The sequence below is a fragment of the Scophthalmus maximus genome, chromosome 12 (genome assembly GCF_022379125.1).
Source record: "Scophthalmus maximus strain ysfricsl-2021 chromosome 12, ASM2237912v1, whole genome shotgun sequence".
Taxonomy (NCBI): Eukaryota; Metazoa; Chordata; class Actinopteri; order Pleuronectiformes; family Scophthalmidae; genus Scophthalmus; species Scophthalmus maximus.
In genome coordinates, this window is record NC_061526.1 from 8,645,070 (window position 1) to 8,668,282 (window position 23,213).

Here is a 23,213-nt window from a genome sequence, read left to right on the forward strand (position 1 = left end):
GAGAGAGAGATGACAGGACGATGAGGAGGAAGAAGAGGAGGAGGAGGAGGAGGAGAAGAGGTGAGCGTCCTTGCACTGTCAGGGGCGATCGATGGCACATCATTTACATTACACTGACTTAACTGCAGAGAGAGAGAGAGAGAGAGAGAGAGAGGAGAGGGGGAGGGAGAGATTGATAGAACGAGGGAGGGTGGTAAGGACAGGTAGAAGAAGAGGGAGAGAGAGGGGGATGGAAGGAGGTGAGGGATGAGGAGTCGGAGGGGCAGAAAATGAACTACAGTTGAGAAAAGATGGAGGGAATGAAGGAGGGTGAAATTGATCGAGGAAGGTGAGGGGCACGTCTCCTTTTTGTTTTCCTCACCTCCCACACTCCTTCACTTCTCCTCCTCCTCCTCCCTTCTTCACTCATGTGTCACACGTCTTTCCTCATTACTCTCATCCCTCCTTCTCTCTCTCTCTCCGTCCATGTGTCATGTGTGTCCTCCTCGGAGCAAAAGGCCAAAAATCTCTGATGTGGTTCTCGGCCGCGTCGCGTCAAATCAAACATGGCCGCCGCCGCCGCAACGCACGCGCCTGAAAATGACGATCGCTACGCATGATCGCGATTTGTCGTCCTTCTTTGTCCAGTTGACCATTTTTCACATCTATCTATCGATATATCTATCTACATTATCTCTCTATCTACGTTATCTACCTATCTAACTACACCTATCTAACTATCTACATTATCTCTCTATCTACGTTATCTACCTATCTAACTACACCTATCTAACTATCTACATTATCTCTCTATCTACATTATCTCTCTATCTACGTTATCTACCTATCTAACTACATCTATCTAACTATCTACATTATCTCTCTATCTACATTATCTCTACATTATCTCTATCTTTATACATTGCCTCTCTCTACCTATATCTACATAATCCCTGTCTGTACATTATCTCTCTTTGTACATTATCTATCTACATCCATCTGTGTAAATTATCTATATATCTACAGCCATCTATTTACATTATCCAACTATATATCTCTACATTATCAATGTATATTATCTCTCTACATTATCTATGTATTACTCTCTTTACATATATATCTACATCTATCTATCTACATATCTATCCCTCTCTCTACATTATCTTTCTATCTATATCTTAACATAACTATCTTTCTATCGAACCCCTCCCCCTGTTGGTTCCTCCCTCCCTCCCTCCTTCCGACCATATGTGACATTCCTTCTCAATGTGGCGCATTGAAAACTTCCTGTTGTTATAGTTTGTTATGGGGCACTTCAAAGAGATGGAGAGAGAGAGAGAGGGAGGGAGGGAGAGAGAGGGGGGGAGGGGGACAGACGGAGGGAGAGAGAGAAAACATGGAGTCTGTTATAGTTTTACCTCTTAAATGCAAACATATGAGAGAATCTTGTTCGCCTGTATGAATTATCTGTGTGTGTGTGTGTGTGTGTGTGTGTGCACGTGAGATAGTGTGTGTGTGTGTGTTTGCCCACATGCCTAGGAAGTAAGGTAATGACGCTTAAAGCCATCACACACACTCACACACACTCGCGCAGACATGCAGACACACGTTAGTCCATCGACCTGTATAACTTGTCTCGTCAGCGATTGTGTGTGTGTGTGTGAGTGTGTGTGTGTGTGTGTGTGGTGTTTAATATTTAATGGGTACTAGTTAAAAATGCAGGAGTGTTTTTGTCTCTTGTCCTGGTGCACACCTGTTCCTCTGGAGAGAGAGTGAGAGACAGGGATGAAGAGATGGAGGGATGAAATGTGGATAAATAGATTCATTGATGGGATGAACGGATGAACAGACGAGGAAGACGTGGAAGGATTCACACACAGCTGATGGAGGGATGGAAGAATAAAGAGATGAGTGAACGGACAGATGAAGGGATGAATGTGTGTGTGATGGATGGATGAAAGGACGAGTGGACAGAGACAAGAGAGAGAGAGGGATGAAAGAAAAAAAAAGTGTCGTCAGTCAATCGATGACGTTTTCCTGTTTTCCCTCCGCTCCGTGTTTTAAGGTGATTCTTTTTTTCCCTCCCTTATTATTTTCGCTCTACTTCTCTTATGGATCAATACTTATTATTGGCTCCTTCACTCTGCATCTGTCTCTCTCTCGCCCTCTCTCCTTTCTTTACTTCCCCATTTCATCTCACGGCACGCACGCACACACACACACACACACACACACACACACACACACACACACACACACACACACACACACACACACACTCACTCACACACACACACTCACAATGAAGTCATTCATCTGTCCAATCAAAGAGACGGAAGCCCGGAGGAGTAAACATCAATCTCTCTCTCTCTCTCTCTCTCCATCTATCCGTCTCACTCTCTTTTCCCGTTTGCTCCGTGTTTCCATGAGCGTCCGTGATTATGACGCCCGTGTGTGTGTGTGTGTGTGTGTGTGTGGACAGACACATATCCCATTTCTCTGGTGTCTCTTTAAAAAGAATAGATTGTTCTGCTACAAACAAAGAGTAAAGACACACACACACAGAGAGAGAGAGAGAGGACTGTTCGTGTCTGACACGATTTATGATGGGCGAGAGATGAGAGGAGACAGAAAACAGACAGAGCGAGGTGGAGGTGGAGTCTCTCTCTCTCTGTCCTCCGCCGGAAACGAGAGAGAGAGAAGAGGAGAAGAAAACGTTGAGAAATCAATAGGGAGGGTTTTTTTTCTTTTCTTTTCTTTTTTTGCGTGACATCATCATTTGACCTGCGGACGGGAGGAGGACGTGGAGGCTGGAGGAAGACAAACGAGATGGAGGGATGATGGGAAGATTAATGGAGCGATAGATTTAAAAAGCGGCGCCGGAGCAGAAAGTAAAGGAGTGTGTTTATGAAAATATTCTTTAAAGAAATAACTCGAGTGGAAATACGACTTGAATTGAATAAAGTGGAAGGAAGGAGGAAGAATCGAGATAATACATAACTTTGATTAAAAGTTGGTCTGAATGGAGCCGAGGCAGCGTGATGATGTCATCCGACAAGACGCTTAGTCACGCAGCTCGTCACGTGATGCGTTTTTAATATAGAAAAAAATACTAATTATAGAAACATGAAAGTTAATGACGACAAAGCGTCTTGTTCCTTTAGTTCAAAAAGAATAAAAAGCTGCAAAGATTGAAAACATCTTTCTTATAATTCAAATGATAATTCAACAGAAGGGAAGGAACTGTTGAACAAACATTTGGAAAAAACATTCACAACAGATTAAAAGTGAAACAATCCAATATATATATATATATATATATATATATATATATATATATATATATATATATATATATATATATGCCAACAAAAAACAAGCTTTAGAGGAAAAAAAAGGAAAAGGAAAAATTCTGCGAAACAGTCAAGTTACTGGTCAAAGTAAAAATTTTACACAAGAGTGACAGTGAATGAATCCTGCTTCATACAATAGCAGGTCCTGGAATATATGAAATATAAAAGAGAGAAGGAAAAACAAATACGATAAAACCAAACCAACAACAGACAATCAGGAATCCCGAGATGGACGGAGGATAGGAAGGAAGAAGGAAGAAGAGAATAGAGGAGGAGAGGAAGAAGAGAGGAGGAAGAGTAACCAGGAGAAAAGACAAAGAGGAGAAACGGATCAGTGAAGTGACGCAGAGATAAAAGAGGAAGATGAAAGATTTTAGCCAAAGAGGGTTTGACCCCCGTATTGACCCACAGGCCTTGATAAACTACAGAGCGTGTGTGTGTGAGTGAGTGTGTGTGTGTGTGTGCGTTAAGACCCGTGCACGTTCGGAGCTAAATCAATCTGTCAAACGCGTTCACAAGTTCGTGCTTATTCACCGCCATGCCTGTGTGTGTGTGTGTGTGTGTGTGTGTGTCCGTCCGACCCTGACCGGCCATCAGAGCCAATGACGGAGTATTGATCACGGCTCCGTCGCCATGGAAACGGCCATTGGGGACGAAGGGCGAGAGTGCGTGTGTCAAAGTGGGAAGACTTACTTCAAGGTGGCTCGTCGGTTCATCACGCGCGTTAGTGTGTGTGTGTGTGTGTGTGTGTGTGTGTGTGTGTGTGTGTGTGTGAGTGTGTGTGAGCGTGTCAACTTCATGTTTTCCATTTGCAGCTTTTCATTATATTTTCAAAAAGGAAAAACGACATCAGCAGTATGAAATGTTTCCAGCCGCTCCGTGTCTCGACTTAATTAAGACCAATAAATAATTTCCTTTATTAATTATGAGACATTATTATTATTATAATTAAACAAACCGGAGCAGTCGTCTCCGCTGGGGATTCTCCTTCCCGCTCAAATATCTCGGATTGCGGATGCCGCCATCTTGCCCCGGTGCCGTAGTGGACTCGTGGCATCGAGGCCCCGCCCCCCTTCCGGTCTCAGCTGTCAATCAAGCCCGTCCAAGGTCAACACGTGACCTCTGCGGCCGCGACGCGTTCAGGTGAAGAAACGAGGACGACAAATGGATTTAGCTTCTATTTAAGGGTCTGAATGTTGTCGAGGTCAAAGGTGAACAAGTGAATGTAGGTCAGCGGACTCTGTGTGTGTGTGTGTGTGTGTGTGACCTGCTCTTTGTTCCTGTGCTCGGTGCAGTAAAGAGAGTGGACCGTTGACTAGGATTAATGCCCAACATATGGCAAACCTACGGGACACACACACACACACACTGCAGTCATTACTCTGAACAAAGAACTGTAAGGCTAATGAGAAGGCGATATCATGTGTCCTTTGCACACACACACGGCATGGACTCACATGGACACACACACACACACTGTAACGCTGCTTACACATGGAGGGGTGCAGATGAACACACACACACACACACACACACACCTGGTACTGTAACATTTATCCATTGTGATCTATGTATGTGGGAGATGAAAGGTAGCGAGGGTTTGTTGATGGAAAGACTTTAGGTTTTGAATGCAAACACCTGTGTGTGTGTGTAATGAAGAGAGAGAGAGAGAACAGTGTGTTTATTGTATAGGTAGGTGTGTGTGAGTGTGTGTGTGTGTGTGTGTGATGGAAGGAGAGGTGAAGCAGAGTTCAGCGGAAAAGTGAAGGTTCATGTTTTCATTTCTTCATGCTCCTCTGCCTCTGTGTGTGTGTGTGTGTGTGTGTGTGTGTGTGTGCGGGTGTGTGAGTGTGAGTGTGTGTGTGTGTGTGTGTGTGTGTGCGGGTGTATTTTTCTCACGTACAGAATCACACCCCAAAACATTTCAGACGTTTTCGCTCTACATCTTCTTTTTAACACACTTTCTCTTTTCTGTCTTTCATCCTCGCCTTACCACTCCCTGTGGGATGTGACACACACACACACACACACACACACACACACACACACACACACACACACACACACACACACACACACACACACACACACACACAACAACAGTTAAACAACACAAGGAACTAGAAAGGCTCATAAATCCGTTGAGGCCAAATGAAGAAAAAGGAGATTTTCTGATAATCTGCAGCAAAATGTACAAACTCATCGATCTCAACATGGATATTTCAGACATCCTTTCCTGAGAAACAGCTGTTTCTAAGTCACAAACTCCAGAAAAATGTTCCAGTGGAAAAGTTCCAGAGAGGAAATGTCCAGTTACGGTCTCACATACAGAACTCTGGAAAAGTTCAGGAAATGTCTGGACTCTTCCAGAGTTCCATTATGTCTTCACACAGATCTTCACCAGCGTGAGATGCTTCACCGTTGCGTAATCCTGCGTCGATTTGAACGAACCAACAGAACGGACACGCGTGAAAACATCAGTTGAAATTCGTGTCAGGATGCTCAGCTTCGACACAGAAGCTCGGCTACTCGCACGAATTATTATGATTTATAATAACAGTTATAATTATTGATAATAGTCTGACTTTCAGAAGACGAGGACTGAGGTTGACTACAGTACAACGACCTCAGGTAGCGTGTCGGCTTGTGCAGGAAAAAAAAGAGAGAAATTGAAGCCGCACGTTTTAGAAACGTCAGTTTATTTACTGGTTGTAATTACACGATTCCTTCATATTTCACATTCTACTCTATCATATTCTATATTCTGCTCTGATGCGGCGACTCTGTGTCGTACAGGTTTGAGTTTTTCGCCCCCTCCTCCCTCTCTCTAGGTGTAAATGACTTTGGACGACCATCTGTTACTGAGCCTCCCTGCAGAGAGTTGGCCTGCATGCACACACACACACACACACACACACACACACACACACACACACACACACACACACACACATACTCGGGAGGTGTGTGTGTGTGTGTGCGCTCGCCTTCCTTTCTGTTTTGTTGCACATGTGCAGTTACTGTGTTCTTGTGTTGGAGAGTGTTTATTTATGCCTGCGTGCACATGCATAATACATGTGTGTGTGTGTGTGTGTGTCCAGGCTCACTTACAACATGTTTTTCTCGTGCTCAGTTTGTTAGCGATGTTGTTTTACATCAGCGTCCGTTTGTCCCTCATTTTATATTTCAAATAAGAAGAGTTATTCACTTCCTGTCTGAAGCTTCTTCACAATAAAAGTCTTTTTGGAGGAAAGGAAGTATTTGTGTTGATTGTTAAAACATGTTTCCCTGTTTGTTCTCTTTAATAACTTCTTGAAAACGTCATTTCCCACAATTACATTTCTAAATTTTGCCGTGAAACCTAAATTGTTAATTTGTTAGACATTAAGTATTTTCATTTGGGTGAGCAGTTATACTTTCACTCCTTATCCTCTAATATCTGTTCATATTAACAAATTAGTTCACATTGAAAATGAAAATACAAAAAAAAGATAAAATAATATTTTCCTCTGTATCGATGATTCTGCTGGAGATTGAAAACGTCACAGTTAAACATCAAATCTCCTCCGATCTGATCTGAAGAATGTTTCAGTCTCAGTGTTTCGTCTTCACGCGTCTTGAGTTTTAGTTTTTTTATGGTCGTGATTGATTGATGGATTCGTATCAAATCGTCTGAGAGCGACAGAAAAGATCTGAACATGATCCGGACGCTTTTTGTTTTTCTGAATCTGTTTCTGTGTCAGAGTGAATCATCTCTCTCTCTCGCCTCCTCCCCCTCCAGCTCTCGTCCGGGCCGTCCTCCGAAGCGTTGCCCTGGTGCCGGGCTCCAGGAAAGCCCCAGGCTGCTGCACCCGGGCCTCCCCGGCCTGCTGTCCCCCAACCTGCTGTCCCACACCGGTAAGACTCTCATCCCTCTCTCCTTCCTCCACTCCTCTTCCCCCTCTCTCTGCGGAGGCGAAGGCGTCGTCTTCGACCAGACGCGATGAAGTTTTCTGAGAAAACAGACGAGTGTCGTCGCCGTCGAGTCTTTTATCGTTTAAGATTGTGCTGCTGCAGTTCCACGTTTGGCCACTAGGAAAAAGTGGCAGTTTATTCTTTTCCTTTGTCATCTTCATCCCTCCTCTTTTCCACCTCCTGTTTCTGCATCCTTTCTTCTTCTTCTCACCTCTCTTTCATTTACGTCACCTCCCATTCTCTTGCATCCTTCCCTCTCTTTACTTTCCGCCGTCCTCCTCCTTTCTCCTCACTCAGTCCATCCCTTCTTCTTGCCAACTGTCTCTCTCTCCCTCTCTTTCCCTCTTCCATCCCCTTCGTTCTCACCCCTTCTCCATCCATCTGCGAGGAAAAAAGAGATTTTCATTTGGTTCTGTGCAAAACAGACATTGAAAAACGGAGAGAGAGCGAAAGAAGAGCGACAGAGTGAACGACGGAGAGAGAGAGAGACGACAGGAGGGACGTCGCCAGAGGAGATGATGAAACCTACAAACCAGTGCCAAGGAGAAAGAAGAGAGGGATGGAGGAGGGAGAGAGAATTAGAAGAGAGGGGAAACTGAGATGGAGGGATGAAAATAAAAACAGAAACAAATGAAAAGGTGGATGGAAAGAAAGGAAACACGTCTTTTTAGGAAAGAAGGAGAAGAGAGAGAGAACGAGAGAGAGGGAGGGTGAACGAGTGCAGGCTGCATGGTGGTGTGATGAATGACACGTCTCTGGGGTCCCACTCCTCCATCTGTCCATCCCTCCCTCCGTCTTCCTCCTCCTCTCCCTTTTCTTCTCCTCTTTCTCTCCCGCGTCTCCTTCCTCTCCCTCCTCGTGTTCTCTCGTCCTCGACTCCTCTCCGTCCTTCCTTTCTTTTCTCTCCTTTCCCTCTTCGTTCTTCCTTCATCCTCAACTCATCTTCCTCCCCTCCTTTCCTGTCTCCCTCATTTGCCTCCTTCCGTCCTTGCCTCCTTCTCTTTCCCTTCCTTCCTTCCCTCACCTCTCCTGCCTCCTTCCTTTCCTCATCCCTCTTTTCTTCATCTCCTCATCCTGTGATTCTTTCTGCTCTGATCCGTCCTCCTTTCACCCCCTAACGTCCTCTATCCCTCTCTCCTCCTCCCACCCTTCCCTGTTCTCTCCCTCCTTCTCTTCCATTCTAAACTTTTTCCTTCCTTCCTCCTCTCTCCCCCCCAGTCGGAGAGTCTTTGATTCCTAGCATCTCATCCTCCCTTCATCTTGCTCTCCCTCTCCTCCTCCTCCTCTCCTCCTTTCCTTCCTTTCATCGCAAACCTCTCGTGCCATCTTGTTCCCTCTCTGAACTTTGTCTCCTCTTTCATTTCCTACTCTCCTTCTTCATCCCTCCTTCTATCATTTCTCACCTCTCCTCCATCCTTCCCACTCCTCTCCTCCCTCCCTTCCTTCCTTCCTTCCTCGCTCCGCACCCTTGACACTGAATGTTTGCCTCCTTCTCTCTTCAGGATAAATAAAACATGGTTATGTTTAGTGACATATGGACACAGCTCACTGTGGCATACTAATGACACACACACACACACACACACACACACACACACACACACACACACACACACACACACACACACACACACACACACACACACACACACACACACGTCAGGTGTGTGTGCACAGAAATGTGTGTGTGTTTGTTGAACATTAGTGGAACCCTGAGAAAACATTTGCTCACTTATGATCGCCCATTAGCTCTCTCTAACACACACACACACACACACACACACACACACACACACACACACACACACACACACACACACACACACACACACACACACACACACACACACACACACACACACACACACACTTGGCAGTCTTCGGATGTTGCACACACGCGGTGTCGGTCGCCTTAGCGGCCCCGCGTCCATGGAGACGCCACGTTGCCGGGGGAGACGAGCTGTTGTTTATGACCTCGCGGGCGCCACGACGATGGGGGGCATCGGCCAATCGCAGATGGACATTTATCACGCCGTATGAAAACACGGAGCGAGAGCGAGAGAGAAGGAGGAGGGATGAAGAAGAGAAAAGATGACAGATGAGAAGAAACGGAGAGAGAGAAAGGGAGTGAAAAAGGAAAGAGAGAAAGAAAAGAGAATAAAAAAGGAAAAAGTGATGGAGGGAATTCCTTCTCTATGCCCATCTTCCTGTCCTGTATTTCCTCCTTATCCTTCCTCCCTTCAGCCATTCCCACTTCTCCACCTCCACCCCTCCTTCCTTCTTTGCCTCTCCTGTCTCCCTCTTTAATTTCTTTCCTTGACTCACCTCTCCACTGTTCTCTCGCTTCCTCGCCTCCTTGTTTCCTTTTCCTCCCCACATCACTTTCTTCCCCTGCTTCCTTCCTCTGATCCTTCCCTCAGTTTTTCCTCTCTTACCTCCTTTCTCGTCTCCTCCCGTTTCTCTCCCACATTTCTTTTTACTCGTCTCCTCACTTCCTGTCTTCCTCTATTCTTCCTCCTCCCCACTTTATCTCTTACTTTCCTTCCATCTGCCTATTTAGAAAAAAAAGATGGAGGGACAAAGAAAGTGTAAGAAGGTAAAACGGTGGAGCAGTAGAGAGGTGAGAAGAGGAAACGGCAACAGGGGCGTGATGTGGAAAAATAAAAGACGGAAGAAGTTGAGAGTGGAAGAGATGAAGATGATGATGGGGAGAGGAAGACGAGAAGAAGAAGAGATGAAGGGAAGGAGGAGAGGACGAGCGAGGGGAGGAGGCTTGAACGACAACAAGAGTGATATCAGTTTAATTGGCCTCATCTTCCTTAACAAAGGAGCCGTGATGATAAGCGTGGGATCGTGTGTGTGTGTGTCTGTCAGAGTGTGTGTGTGTGTCAGTGTGTGTGTGTGTGTGGTGTAACCTATGCAGGGTGCTGCGGCACTCATTTGACTTGTTAATTCACTTCAAAAACAGCTCAATGGTTTGCCTTGTCTTCTGACACACACACACACACACACACACACACACACACACACACACACACACACACACACACACACACACACACACACACACACACACACACACACACACACACACACACACACAGATGCACAATCGGAACACAAACACATATTTTGCAGAGATAAACGTAAACACATCTAGCCCACGAACACACACACACACACACACACACACACACTCTGTGTAGGTTACAGATGAAGGGCTTTCAATCTTGTGGTGAAAAGAATACACTCATCTGAGGACTCTTATGTGCACCTGCCGGGGGAGAGGGAGGGGGAGGGGGGAGAGGTTAAAGTGACATCAAGTCTTTTTCATCGCTTCCTCTTTTTTTCCATCCTCCTGCATCACACTGCAAAAAATGAACTGTCCCGATATAAAATGAGATAAAAAACATAATTTGAGAAAATAAAGACTAGAAACAAGTGGAATGAGTTAATTACACTTAGAAAAAATAGAAAAAAATATCTAGGCATTATAAAAGTGATAAACACTATAATAAGTCGAAGAAACTCACAAATCGCTTGTCAATTCTTCTTTAGCTGTTTTGCGTTTTGCGTTATTTGATTGGCTGAAGACCAGATCCACTAAACAAGAGTTGTCATCGTTCGCTTTATGGTCTTAAAACGAGACGAGGCATTTACCATGAAAGAAAAATCGAGCGCCCGGAAATTGACATTTAGCCGACAATTATTTATTCAACTGAATTTCTTTCTGAAAGACAAAAAGAAGGGGTTTCCGTTTCCCCTGTCGTCAGGAGATCTTCAAATGGACCGTTGACTAAAAGACTGCTTCTGATGTTGCTCGTGTCCGCGTCTGTCGAGAGATGTCACAAAATGGCCGCCGCAAATGGCCGCCTTGAAGAATCCGGGTGAGCTAAACATGGGGGGGGGGGGGACTTAAGTGCCAGAGCGTGGAGCTTCAAAAAAAACTATTTGACTCAGCAGAAGAGCGACTCGACTCCCGAGTGCTCGCAGGGAGAAAGAAAAGAAAAGGCCCGAACAGTGCGTTTCTAAATCCAGAACACAAAGAGCAATCTCTCCGTTTTTCCCCTGTTTGTTTTATTCAAAGTGTCGCTCCTGAGAGCACTTCGTCAGAGACGTAGGTGCAGCGGATTAAATATTTACAGCCTCGGGCCAAATGGGGAGGGTTTCACGCGAGGCGTTCAGGATTCACCCAACAACGTCGGAGCTCTTAGAGCTCGTCCCGACGCACTGAGCTGTGGAGAGACGCCGTCAGAACATCGCCCGCCGAGCGGCCGAGGCTTTTACCGGAGGAGGAAGTGAAGACCAGATGTTTCTATGATGAGTGTCAATGACCAAGTGTCGACCGGAGGAGGACGACCAGATGTTTTCAGGAAGTTTGTTCGTTGTCAATTATTTTTTTGGTTATTCCCAAGAAAACGAGTCAGAACTTCCTCAAAAGTTGAATTATTAAAAATGTCAAGGCAGTGTGGTTATTGTTTACAAAGACGGCGCTGTTTTATATTTCACTTTTAGCGAACCAGGAAGTCACGTGAGATATTTGATGTAGAGCCAGATGGATATAGATTTTTTTGGGGGGCAATGCCAATATCGATATTGGGGAGAACAAGATTCCCCATACGATACATATAAATCTGACAATAACTCCTAAGATGTCGTTATAAAAACCTTTATGACAAAGAAATGTAAATGAAGCTCGACATATTGGTTTAACCATAAAATTGATCATGAAAAAACTATAATTGAAAATAAAACACAAATACAACCAAATATATAAAACTTGAATTAAGAAAAAAATTCTGTATTTATTCTGTACAGTATTTCATATCGGCAAACATAAGCGCAGATACCGATCTATCGGTCGGGCTCTGGCTGAAGGAAGACTTTATTTTAACGTTGCTTCCTTTGCGGAAGTTCGCTAATAAGTGTCAGTCGAACATGAATTTTATTTGATACGTTTTAAGAGCGAAATCTAGGAACAGTAGAATTTGAATATAAAATATCTTCTGGTCTGATAAGTTCATATTCACTTCCTGGTTCTACTTCTTCTTTTCTCTGTTCACAGACGTAGATTTCACGTGTGTTTGCCACTAGGTGGCAGCAAGACAGAAATCGACGAACATAATTAAACTAATCTCGGCCTCGAGTCTTATTTGTTGCGGCTTTGATTAATCGGGGCAATCCTTTCGACTTCTCAGTTGGCAACTTTCACGTTTAGCTGACGATTCACTTCTCTTTTCTGTCGAAATTCTCCTCATCCTTCCTCACTCGTCTTCCTCACGTCTCCTTCGTCCTTCGGAAAAGCATTAGGATGCACGGGAAGTAAAAAAAGGAGATGGGTAAACAACGTATGGCCGACCCACAGGGGACCACTGACACACACACACACACGCACACACACACAGAGGTTCCATATGATGTGCGTTGTCTTTGAAGCAGTCTGTCAATCAATCACACACTAATTCCCAAGGTTCTGTGGTCGCCATTAGCGACGGGGGTCGATGCTCAGTAACCGTGGACACAGCGGACAGCCATTGATCTGACAGAGAAGGAGAGAGCGTGCACGTGTGTGTGTGTGTGAGTGTGTGAGAGATAGTCGTGATGGAGAACAGTATTGTAGCTCTGCCTCACTATTGATTGTCTTCTGGTTGCATCGAGGCGAAGAGGGCGTTCTGACTCTACGTCCAAGTGTGTGTGTGTGTGTGTGTGTGTGTACACTAAGGCACATGATCAAATGTATATCAGTGTGTAGGTCCACCTACAGTGTGTGTGTGTGTGTGTGTTCCTCAGTGGAATAATCAATTTGAGAACGCCATCCCGATCCCAGAGATGAAACTCCATTTCTATTCTCACTGTTCCCGCCTCCTCCCTCGTGTCTTCACCTCGGACATTTGATAACTTCAGCGTGTCAGAATAACGTCGACGGCGACGACTCGATTTGTTTTAAATCTGTCGTTGTTGTGAGCTGCGGGACTGAAATATACCTGAAACTGACATGAAAGTAAAGTAAAGTAGAGAAGTTCGAGGCTCGTCGTCGGAACATATTTGTATTATTTCCGACCAGCTTTTTGATGTTTGTACTAATTCGACTTTGTAGGACATTGTGTGTTTTTCTTCTTCCCTATTCGAGTTATTGTGACCGGACAGATTTCTCCAAAGACGACGTGTCTTTCTTCTGATTGTGATTCTGTTGCCGTCACGTCTGTATTAATGTCTGTATGAATGAATACAGAGGAGAGAGAAGTGGTCCGGTCAGAGCCTGAGGCCGGACGTCCAGACGTATTGTCTGTTCGTCCTGCTGACGATGAAATGGAGAAAAATGTTGGAGGGAACGAGGCCAATCACCACGACGACGGATCCGTCGCCAGCCGTCATTTGAATTCACACTAAATTAAATAAAAATGTTTTTTTTTAAACGCATAAGTTCCAGACTCTCATATAAACAGTATACGTACAATAAATTCCTTGAATTATCTTCTTCAACCGCTTCAATATACTTACATGTGGTCATGTGACGTTCAGAACGAGCCTGTCTGTCGCTCACACTCGACACTGAACCTGACAGCGTCAAAGCTGAGGGATTTCTGCAAAACCGCTCGTTCAGGAAAAGTTCCTGGTCGAACGCCGCAGCTCCTCGAGTCCTCGGCGGTCGGACGATCGGTTCTGATGTTGAAACACAACACGAAATGTCAGATTCCAGGGATGTTAGTGTTGAACTGTCTCTTTAAATAATCTTTATAAAAACCTCAGGTCATGTTTTCATTCAGTTCTTTTTTCTTTTCTAACTGTGATGAATTAGATATAAACTGAAAACACTTTTTTGTGTAAATCTTTAACTAATCCGTAATAATCCAACTCTGTCCGACTGCAAATTAAATTTTAGACAACGAGACGACTCCCCCCTCTCTCCCTCTTTATTCCCTCCCTCTATCGTCCTCTTGTTTTCTTTATAGCTTGCAGGCAAATGTACTGTGTGTGTGTGTGTGTGTGTGTGTGTGTGTAATGGACATTCCTACAAGGCCGTCAACCGTGACTGGGGCAAAACCAACTGACCCACACACACACTCACACACACTCACACACACTTATACATGAAAGCAAACTGTACATACAAACTCTCTTTCTCACACACACACACACACACACACACACACACACACACACACACACACACACACACACACACACACACACACACACACACACACACACACACACACACACACACACACACACACACACACACACACACACACACACACACAGGGTCATCTCTCTCACTCTGCTGGTTATTGTGTATAGAAGTCAGTTCCAGGTCAGTGGGCAGAGCCGGGGATCTTAGTCCAAAGAAAAGAGTGTGTGTGTGTGTGTTGTTGTTGTTGTTGTCTCTTTCTGTGTGTGTGTGTGTGTGTGTGTGTGTGCGTGTATCGGTGAATATACATCAGCCCGGAGGCGTCTGGAGGCGGAGCTCACACCCCGAAACACTTGAACAAAACGCTCACACTGAAAAGACGGAATTTGACGGCGACAGCCGAGCACGCGAGCGAGTGAGCGAGCGTCAGTACAGTATGTGTCACCGCTCGCCGCAAAGCATCGTGGGTAAAAGGCAGGCGGCACCTGTAAGGCCCACGGGAGGAGGAACCGACGAGCACTGTGATTGGTTAAATGTGACAGGAGACGGGCTCCAGGGCCGATGACAATGATGATGATGATCAAGTTAAATACTGGTCACCAGGTGTGTGTTAGGGGTTACAGTGATGATGATGATGTTAACAGTGTGTGTGTGTGTGTGTGTGTGTGTGTGTCGCAGGCCTCACAGCAGCGGCCATGGCCGAGCTCCAGAAGCTTCAGAAGATGAAGATGATGATGAGTCTCCAGAACGGCAACGAGTCGGACAACGACGACCTACACTCCAACACAGGTAACACACACACACACACACACACACACACGCACACGCACACACACACACACACACACACACACAGTTCCTCTGTACTTGGAAATGGTGCGGACTTGAGTTCACGTGTAAAAAGCATGAACGAAACGTTTTCATTAAACATGACTCTGATTTCATCGAGACGCCATAACTGGGACCTCGTCCGACTTGTTCAGGGCGGCCGTCGTGTCGTCGGCTTCCGGCCTCGCTGCGGGAACGTCCGGCGTCGGCGCGACGTTCCGACTCAACGCAGTGTTTTTCCCCCGAAGCCGGACCAGTCGACACACGAGGCTTTAACTGAACCAACCATTAACCAAACTGTTGTTTTTCACTGGTGACACATAAAAAACAAAGAGTTCACACACACACACGTTCCGTTGCGCTCCATCTCTGCCGCGTTTGCTTCTCTGAATTATTAAAAAGACAGAAAACAAAAAGCAAAGAGAAAAGAAAGAGAGAGAGAGAGGGCGAGAGCCACCCAGATTCTCCTGTTTCTATTTTTCTTTCTCTTCCTCCTTTTCTTCCCGTTGACCTGGAAACGGGGCCGATCGAGTTACTCCTCCTCTATTCTCTCCTTTTTCTATTCTCTTTCACTCCGTTGTGTTTTGTTTCTTGGTCGTTGTTATTTATTTCCTCCTGATCTTCTTCTTCTTTTATTTCATTCAGAGAGATTTCTGTTTTCTTCTCCTCGTTTTGTCTTCTTCTTCTCCTCTTGTAACACACACTCGTGTCGCCGGCCTGGGAAACGGCGGCGGACAATAGAGCGTCAGAGAGCGGACGAGTGAAAAGAGGAGGAGAAGCGAGGGATGGAATCGGATTCAGGGCGAGAGGGAGAAAAGACATTTGGGTTTGTTTTCTCGCTGGGTGAAAGTTGATCTCTCTGGTTCTTGATTTCCTTCAGAGGAACACGATGGAAGAGATTTGATCAGATTTTATGTCCAGGTGATGACGAGACACTTCCTCGATCGGTCAAAACAAACATTTTCTTCTGCTCGGTTGTTCGTCCCCACGAGACCTTTCATTCATTTATTTCAAGAGAAATGTACTTTCGTCTAAATTTTTAAAAACAAGTAGAGAATCGTTTTCATGCCCATGTTCTACTTCTTCTTTTTCTTGTTCTCTACTTAAACAGATACTTTGTTTCTGCACAAAAACAATTAAAGAGGTTTTAACATTTAACTTAACTTTTAATTTGAGTTTGACAGAAAACACGAGTAGAGAAACTCGGTGGTGGAGATTCACACCGAGACTCTGCGGCGTCGTGTGGTCGTGTTTCTGTCGCTGAACCAAACCCATCGGATTTAAAACTCATATTTAAAGATATCTGCAGCTTTAGTTTGTCCCACATGATATAAACTGAATATCTTTGGGTTCTTAGCGTCAGTCGGTCGTCGACCCTGAAATCTGCTCTGATTATTATTTTCTGTCGTCTAAAACGATTGATCGATAATGAAAATCAACAAGGAAGACGAGTAGAAAGAGAGAGGGAGGAAGATGTGAAGAAGGAGAAAATAAGAGGTGAGGGAGGGAAGGAGAGAAGGGGGAGAGAAGGAAGGACAGAAGAAGAGAGGAGGGAAGGAGAGAAGAGGGAGAGAAGGAAGGACAGCAGAGGAGGGAGGGAGAGAAGAGGGAGAGAAGGAAGGACAGAAGAGGAGAGGAGGGAGGGAAGGAGAGAAGGGGGAGAGAAGGAAGGACAGAAGAGGAGAGGAGGGAGATAAGGAGAGAAGGAAGGACAGCAGAGGAGGGAGGGAGAGAAGAGGGAGAGAAGGAAGGACAGAAGAGGAGAGGAGGGAGGGAAGGAGAGAAGGGGGAGAGAAGGAAGGACAGAAGAAGAGAGGAGGGAAGGAGAGAAGAGGGAGAGAAGGAAGGACAGAAGAGGAGAGGAGGGAGGGAAGGAGAGAAGGGGGAGAGAAGGAAGGACAGAAGAAGAGAGGAGGGAAGGAGAGAAGAGGGAGAGAAGGAAGGACAGAAGAGGAGAGGAGGGAGATAAGGAGAGAAGGAAGGACAGCAGAGGAGGGAGGGAGAGAAGAGGGAGAGAAGGAAGGACAGAAGAGGAGAGGAGGGAGGGAAGGAGAGAAGGGGGAGAGAAGGAAGGACAGAAGAAGAGAGGAGGGAAGGAGAGAAGAGGGAGAGAAGGAAGGACAGAAGAGGAGAGGAGGGAGGGAAGGAGAGAAGGAAGGACAGAAGAGGAGAGGAGGGAGGGAAGGAGAGAAGAGGGAGAGAAGGAAGGACAGAAGAGGAGAGGAGGGAGGGAAGGAGAGAAGGAAGGACAGAAGAGGAGAGGAGGGAGGGAAGGAGAGAAGAGGGAGAGAAGGAAGGACAGAAGAGGAGAGGAGGGAGGGAAGGAGAGAAGGAAGGACAGAAGAGGAGAGGAGGGAGGGAAGGAGAGAAGAGGGAGAGAAGGAAGGACAGAAGAGGAGAGGAGGGAGGGAAGGAGAGAAGAGGGAGAGAAGGAAGGACAGAAGAGGAGAGGAGGGAGGGAAGGAGAGAAGAGGGAGATAAGGAGAGAAGGAAGGACAGAAGAGGAGGTAGGGAAGGAGAGAAGGAAGGACAGCAGAGGAGAGGAGGGAAGGAGAGAAGAGGGAGAGAAGGAAGGACAGAAGAAGAGAGGAGGGAAGGAGAGAAGGGGAGAGAAGGAAGGACAGAAGAGGAGAGGAGGGAGGGAAGGAGAGAAGGGGAGAGAAGGAAGGACAGAAGAGGAGGGAGGGAAGGAGAGAAGAGAATAAGGAGGGAAACAGAAAAAAGGAAAGAGTGAATGAGAGAAAAGGAGATGAGGGAGGAAAGGAGAGAAGGAAGGACAGAAGAGGAAGGGGAAGAGAAGAAGGAGGGAAGCAGAAAAAAGGAGGGAGGGAAGGAGAGGACAAGGCCAAGGAAAAAAAGGAGAAGTGTGGAGAGAGAGAGAGAGAGAGAGAGAACATCTGCCCATCTGTTTATACTTCTTTTCTTCCTTGGTGAAAATGGCAGAGGGGATGAGGCCCAGCTGTCACACACACACACACACACACACACACACACACACACACACACACACACACACACAGGGGAGTCAGTAGGCAATAATAGAGAGAGACGTTTGCTAATTCAAACTAATGGAGGGAGATGAAGATGGATGAGAGAGGGAACCAGGGAGCAGAGAGAGAGGGAGAGGGAGAGTGTGTGTGTGTGTGTGTGTGTGTGTGAGTGCAGGAATGAAGGAGTGAAGAGAGAAAGTGATTAAAAATATAAAAAGTTGAACATTAGAGAAGTAGAACTGTATCACAGCGTCGCAGGTTTGTGACGTCAACGAATCAAAAAACATCATTAAACATATGTAATTTATCACACAAATATATAATCTAAATATGAAACCATGACGACGTCTGTTTCCCCGTCACGCGTCTGAAGCGTGTCGCTTGTTTTAAAAACACATCTACATGTACCCGACACGTGTTCTGTGTTTTACATTATCAATGTGTCTGAACATCCACGACCCTCTTATGTGTCCCTGCGTCTCTGCCCAGGAGGGAGTGAGTGTTCCTGGGATAAGGAGCGTCTCACCAGCCCCCCTGCTGGAGCCCACAGCGGAGGACCAGGAGGAGGAGGAGGAGGACCGATGGGAGGGGGAGGAGGAGGAGGAGGAGGAGGGAGGGGGCCGAACATCGGAGCGGTCAATCAGCAACAACTGCAACAGCAGCAACAACTACTGGCCAACAGTGAGCACGCACACACACACACACACACAGACACACACACTCGGATGTGTGTTTAAAGTGGTGGCAATATTTGTTAATGTGCGCCATTTAATCTGTTCCCATCTCCTGTATTAACACTCTGCCTGGATTAATCAGCACACACTCTACTAAATGACTCAATTCATCAACACCCAACACACACACACACACACACACACACACACACACACACACACACACACACACACACACACACACACACACACACACACACACACACACACACACACACACACACACACACACACACACACACACACACACACACACACACACAGCGAGAGAGACGGCAAACACGCAAAAAAGAACAAACACACATTCTCGCTCTTTCTTATTGCAGAAGTAATGTATTTGCACGGACACACGCACGTGGCAGCGGGAGGCGACAAACACTCACATTGATTATTCTATCACTTCAGTTGTCACGACAACAGCAATCAGTGTTATTGTTTCATTGGAATGAAAGCAGCCGCTGCACTGTGTGTGTGTGTGTGTGTGCGCGCGTTCGACAGCTGAGGCGACTCCTCTTCAGTGTCTGCATTTTGTGGGGAAACGAGGGAGGGGGGCTACGTCAGGGTTAGGGGAGGGTGTGAGGTCGGAGGTCAGAGGTCAAGGTCACGCTCTTTAGGTTCTGGGTTAAAGGGGTGAATTTAAGTTAATGGGACATCCTTACAAACACAGTGGTGTTGGTGTGTGTGTCACATGCAAAGAGAGGGAGGAGGAGGAGGGTGAGAGGGAAGAAGGGGTGAGAGACTGAGGAGGGGGAGAAGCATAAAATGACGAGAGAAACAACGATGAAAAAGGCAAAGCAAGAAAATAAAAATGGGAAGAAAAGATAGAAACTATGGATGAAAAGAGGTGAAGAGGGAATAAATGAAAAAAGAAGGGGAGTAATAAAAAGAAAGAGTGACAGTGAAAGACAGAACAACAAAAACACGACGAGGGAAAATCAAAATGGAAGTATGAGGGAAAAAAAAGAAAAGCCTCAAACCGCTTTTTCTTTTCGCCTCATCACCCTTTAACCCTCCGACCTCCACATTCCCTCCTCTTCCTCTTCGCCCCTCGCTCGTCCTCGGCTTTGTCGACTTTTATTAGCGGAGCGTTTGACACCGAGGTCTGGGGGGGGGGTTCAAGTTCAACACAAGTTCACACACGTTCGGCCTCCGTCTGTCGTTTTTATTAAATCATCACGACTCCATTTTTAACAGTTTGTTGAGGAACCAGATGAAAAAGGGGGAAAGAAGTTAGTTTAAATGTGTTAAATTGTCGTGACTAAAGCGCGGACATATATTTTTTGACGTATATAAAAGTACAGAGTGTGAATTTATACTTATCAATTTGTAAGTCAGAACAAACCACGATTGTTTATTTCAGTGTACAACAGCGGGAAACTACGACAGGACCAGAGTTCATTCGCTTGTCTTCACTCTCCAGGGTTGGACCTGCCCTTCATGATGATGCCCCACCCTCTGCTGCCCATGGGCCTGCCCCCTGCTTCCGTCGCCATGGCGATGTCCCAGATGAACCACCTCAACACCATCGCCAACATGGCCGCCGCCGCCCAGCAGATTCACACTCATGTCCACCGCGCGCCCGTCATCAAGGTGACAGACTTTTTAAATGGAAACTACAGAGGTTCAAAGTACGTTCCTTGTGGAACTCCTCCATTAGGGAACTTTTACTAAACCTGATTTTTATCTATTACACTTCTTACATCCTTGTGTATTATTTTTCCTCCGCCTGTAACGTGGCCGTCTCCTGTCAGTTATCGTCGGTAACTGTGGTTCAAACAAACTCGGGACCTCATCACGTCTGACTCACTCCGTTCCTTCTGTTCTTTCCCCAGGAGAGAGTGTGTGACAGTCCGTCTCTCTCTCCGTCTGTGGACGAGACCAACACTCCGATGCAGTCGCAGCCCAGCAGCTCGGCCTCCAGTTCGCCTGAAAGACTGGGTACGAACACACGCACACACACACACACAGGTGAAGTTATTCTAGCACAGTGTGTGTGTGTGCGCGTGTTTGTGCACATAAAGACAAACCCGCTGTGCTTTTTCTTTCCACAGGACTAATAATGTCAGCTGATGCAGATGTTGCACTGACCAACGCTGCTGCACCCAACAAGAAAACAACAAAGGACAAAGGTTGGACCACCCACACACACATACTTATATAAGTGAGGATATTCCATTATCCACCTTAATCTAAACCCTTACCCATTTTCTTCTGACAACTGACAAATTGTCCTCACTTAGGTGGGCTTTCCTCATCTACTGTATCCACACACACACAGATAAAAATGTGCTCACACGCGCACACACACACACACACACACACACACACACAAACAGAAACAGAAGCGTCAGGATGTTCCGCTGCTCCTATTGATCACCTGTCTCTGAGCCATCAATCACCGGGATTAGGGAGGGAGGGAGGGAGATAGATGGAGGGATCGAGGGAGGAGGGCGAGCGAGGGAGGCTAAGTGAAGGAGGCATGGCTAAAAGGGGTCAAGGGGTCACGCACTAAAAGCACACAGGGCCTCTCCTCCCTCCCTCCATCACTCTCTTCCCCCCCTTCCTCTCTCTGTATTTTCCATTCTTGTAACACATTGTTTTCATCTCGCTCATCGCTCTCCATTCATTCATACTCCTGCAGCTCCACCGCACACGTCAGCAAACGGCTTCCTTTAAAATCAATAACAGAAAAGGAAAAAAAAATCCTCCAAACCGGCAGACTCTTCTGTGCACGGCTGTTGTTGTTATCTTTTAAATACTGTAACTGTCGGGTCAGAAACACTTGACATGCAACCGTCCGCCTCCGTGTTGGGGAATACGGCGCGGGGTCACTTCCTTCTGTTGCAAAAACTTCAAAAATCAAAGCACGTGATTCAGCGGCTACAATGAAACTCTCCGTCACCCATCTTTCTGTCCTCTCGCCACTCCTCCTACACTTTTCTTTCACCACCAATTCGTCCTCGTTACATTCTCTCTTTCCACCACGTCATCTTCTACCTTTTCATCCCACATTTCACAGAAGAGAATACAGTGTAAGGGCCAGAAAATAAAAAATTTGCATTTCAAGAATAAACTTGGAAAATGCCTAGAGAATAGAGTTGACATTTTCAGATCAAAGTCAAAGAATATATCAAACTACTGACGTCATTTAATCGCCAACTATTTTGATAATCGATTAATTGGTTAAAGTCATTTTTATGGAGAAAGAAAAAGTCAAAATTCTCTGATTTCAGTTTCTTAAATATTAATATTTTCTGCATTCTTTGCTCGTTTATGACAGCAAAGTAAATATCTTTGGCGTGTGGACAAAACAAAACATCATCTTGATGGTTTTGGGAAACAAGATCGATATTTTTCACCAAACTGCGTCTGTTCAGAAAGATGAGGCAGCCGTCACTCAATCCTCTGACTGGATTCGACGCTATTCTCAAAATGCATAGAAAAAAAATCTTGCTGTGATTTCTATTCCACGTTACTCTCGAAATGCAAAAGGAATAATAAATATTTCACCACATGTTTTTTTCCTGGTGCCTGACCCTCACACTCCTCTGTAGCACTTTACTCCTCTTCCCTTCACTCTGTCATTTTTAATCGGCAAAAAGGAAATGAGCTGAAAGCTTTTGTCAACATGTCTGGTGAAGGAGAGAGGAGGAAGACGAGAGGCTAAAGTGACACGGCCGAAGAACGAGACATGGGGAAGAAATGATGAATCGGATTAGAAGGAAAAATAATCAGGAATTGGTCTTTTTCTTAAGGCAAAATGGTTTATATTTTGAAGAGAAATTAATCAAGGAAAAATGAAAAGCAAATGACAAGAAGAGACGAGGGCTGAAAAGTAGAACCGAGTTGGACTCTGGAATATTGGGAAAGATGGACATAGAGGGAAATATAAAAAAAGAGCAAGAAAATGAAGGAAGGGGGGGGGGGGTGAAGATGAGGGGAAAAACAAGTGATGAAGATAAATATGTGCGAGTAAATATGGAGTGAAGGGATGAAGTGGCAGATAGGGGATGGAGTGTGTGTGTGTGTCAGAGTGCATCTTAATCAGCGTTAATTTCACAGCAGAGTTAACCCAGTTGTCAGTGTGTTAGGCATTAAGGGCTGAGCAGACACTGTGACGCACTCGCGATGAACACACACACACACTCACACACACACACACACACACACACACACACACACACACACACACACACACACACACACACACACACACACACACACACACACACACACACACACA

The 23,213-nt window shown here is 45.7% G+C and overlaps 1 protein-coding gene and 1 long non-coding RNA gene across 6 annotated transcripts in view; one reads left to right on the forward strand and one right to left on the reverse strand.

Moving 5' to 3' along the window:
* Positions 1 to 23,213, forward strand: part of LOC118284068 (dachshund homolog 2) — a 63,543-nt gene that overhangs the window by 30,496 nt on the left and 9,834 nt on the right. For 2 of the 4 annotated variants that reach the window (XM_035606679.2, XM_035606689.2), the window contains exons 2-7: positions 7,114 to 7,229; positions 15,097 to 15,207; positions 18,726 to 18,917; positions 20,331 to 20,560; positions 20,803 to 20,908; positions 21,022 to 21,099. In XM_035606679.2, coding sequence (XP_035462572.2) covers positions 7,114 to 7,229; positions 15,097 to 15,207; positions 18,726 to 18,917; positions 20,331 to 20,560; positions 20,803 to 20,908; positions 21,022 to 21,099 — 833 coding nt within the window. The remainder of the gene's footprint in view (positions 1 to 7,113; positions 7,230 to 15,096; positions 15,208 to 18,725; positions 18,918 to 20,330; positions 20,561 to 20,802; positions 20,909 to 21,021; positions 21,100 to 23,213) is intronic. The other 2 variants (XM_035606698.2, XM_035606707.2) reach the window with 1 other exon arrangement.
* Positions 12,405 to 18,205, reverse strand: LOC124850847. Of its 2 annotated transcripts, XR_007031905.1 has the most exons (4): positions 18,162 to 18,205; positions 15,104 to 15,191; positions 13,788 to 13,949; positions 12,405 to 12,579 (listed from the first exon to the last, which is right to left on the reverse strand). It is a non-coding gene; the product is annotated as an uncharacterized LOC124850847 (long non-coding RNA). The 2 variants fall into 2 exon arrangements; XR_007031904.1 differs by lacking the exon at positions 18,162 to 18,205 and having other exon boundaries at positions 15,104 to 15,234.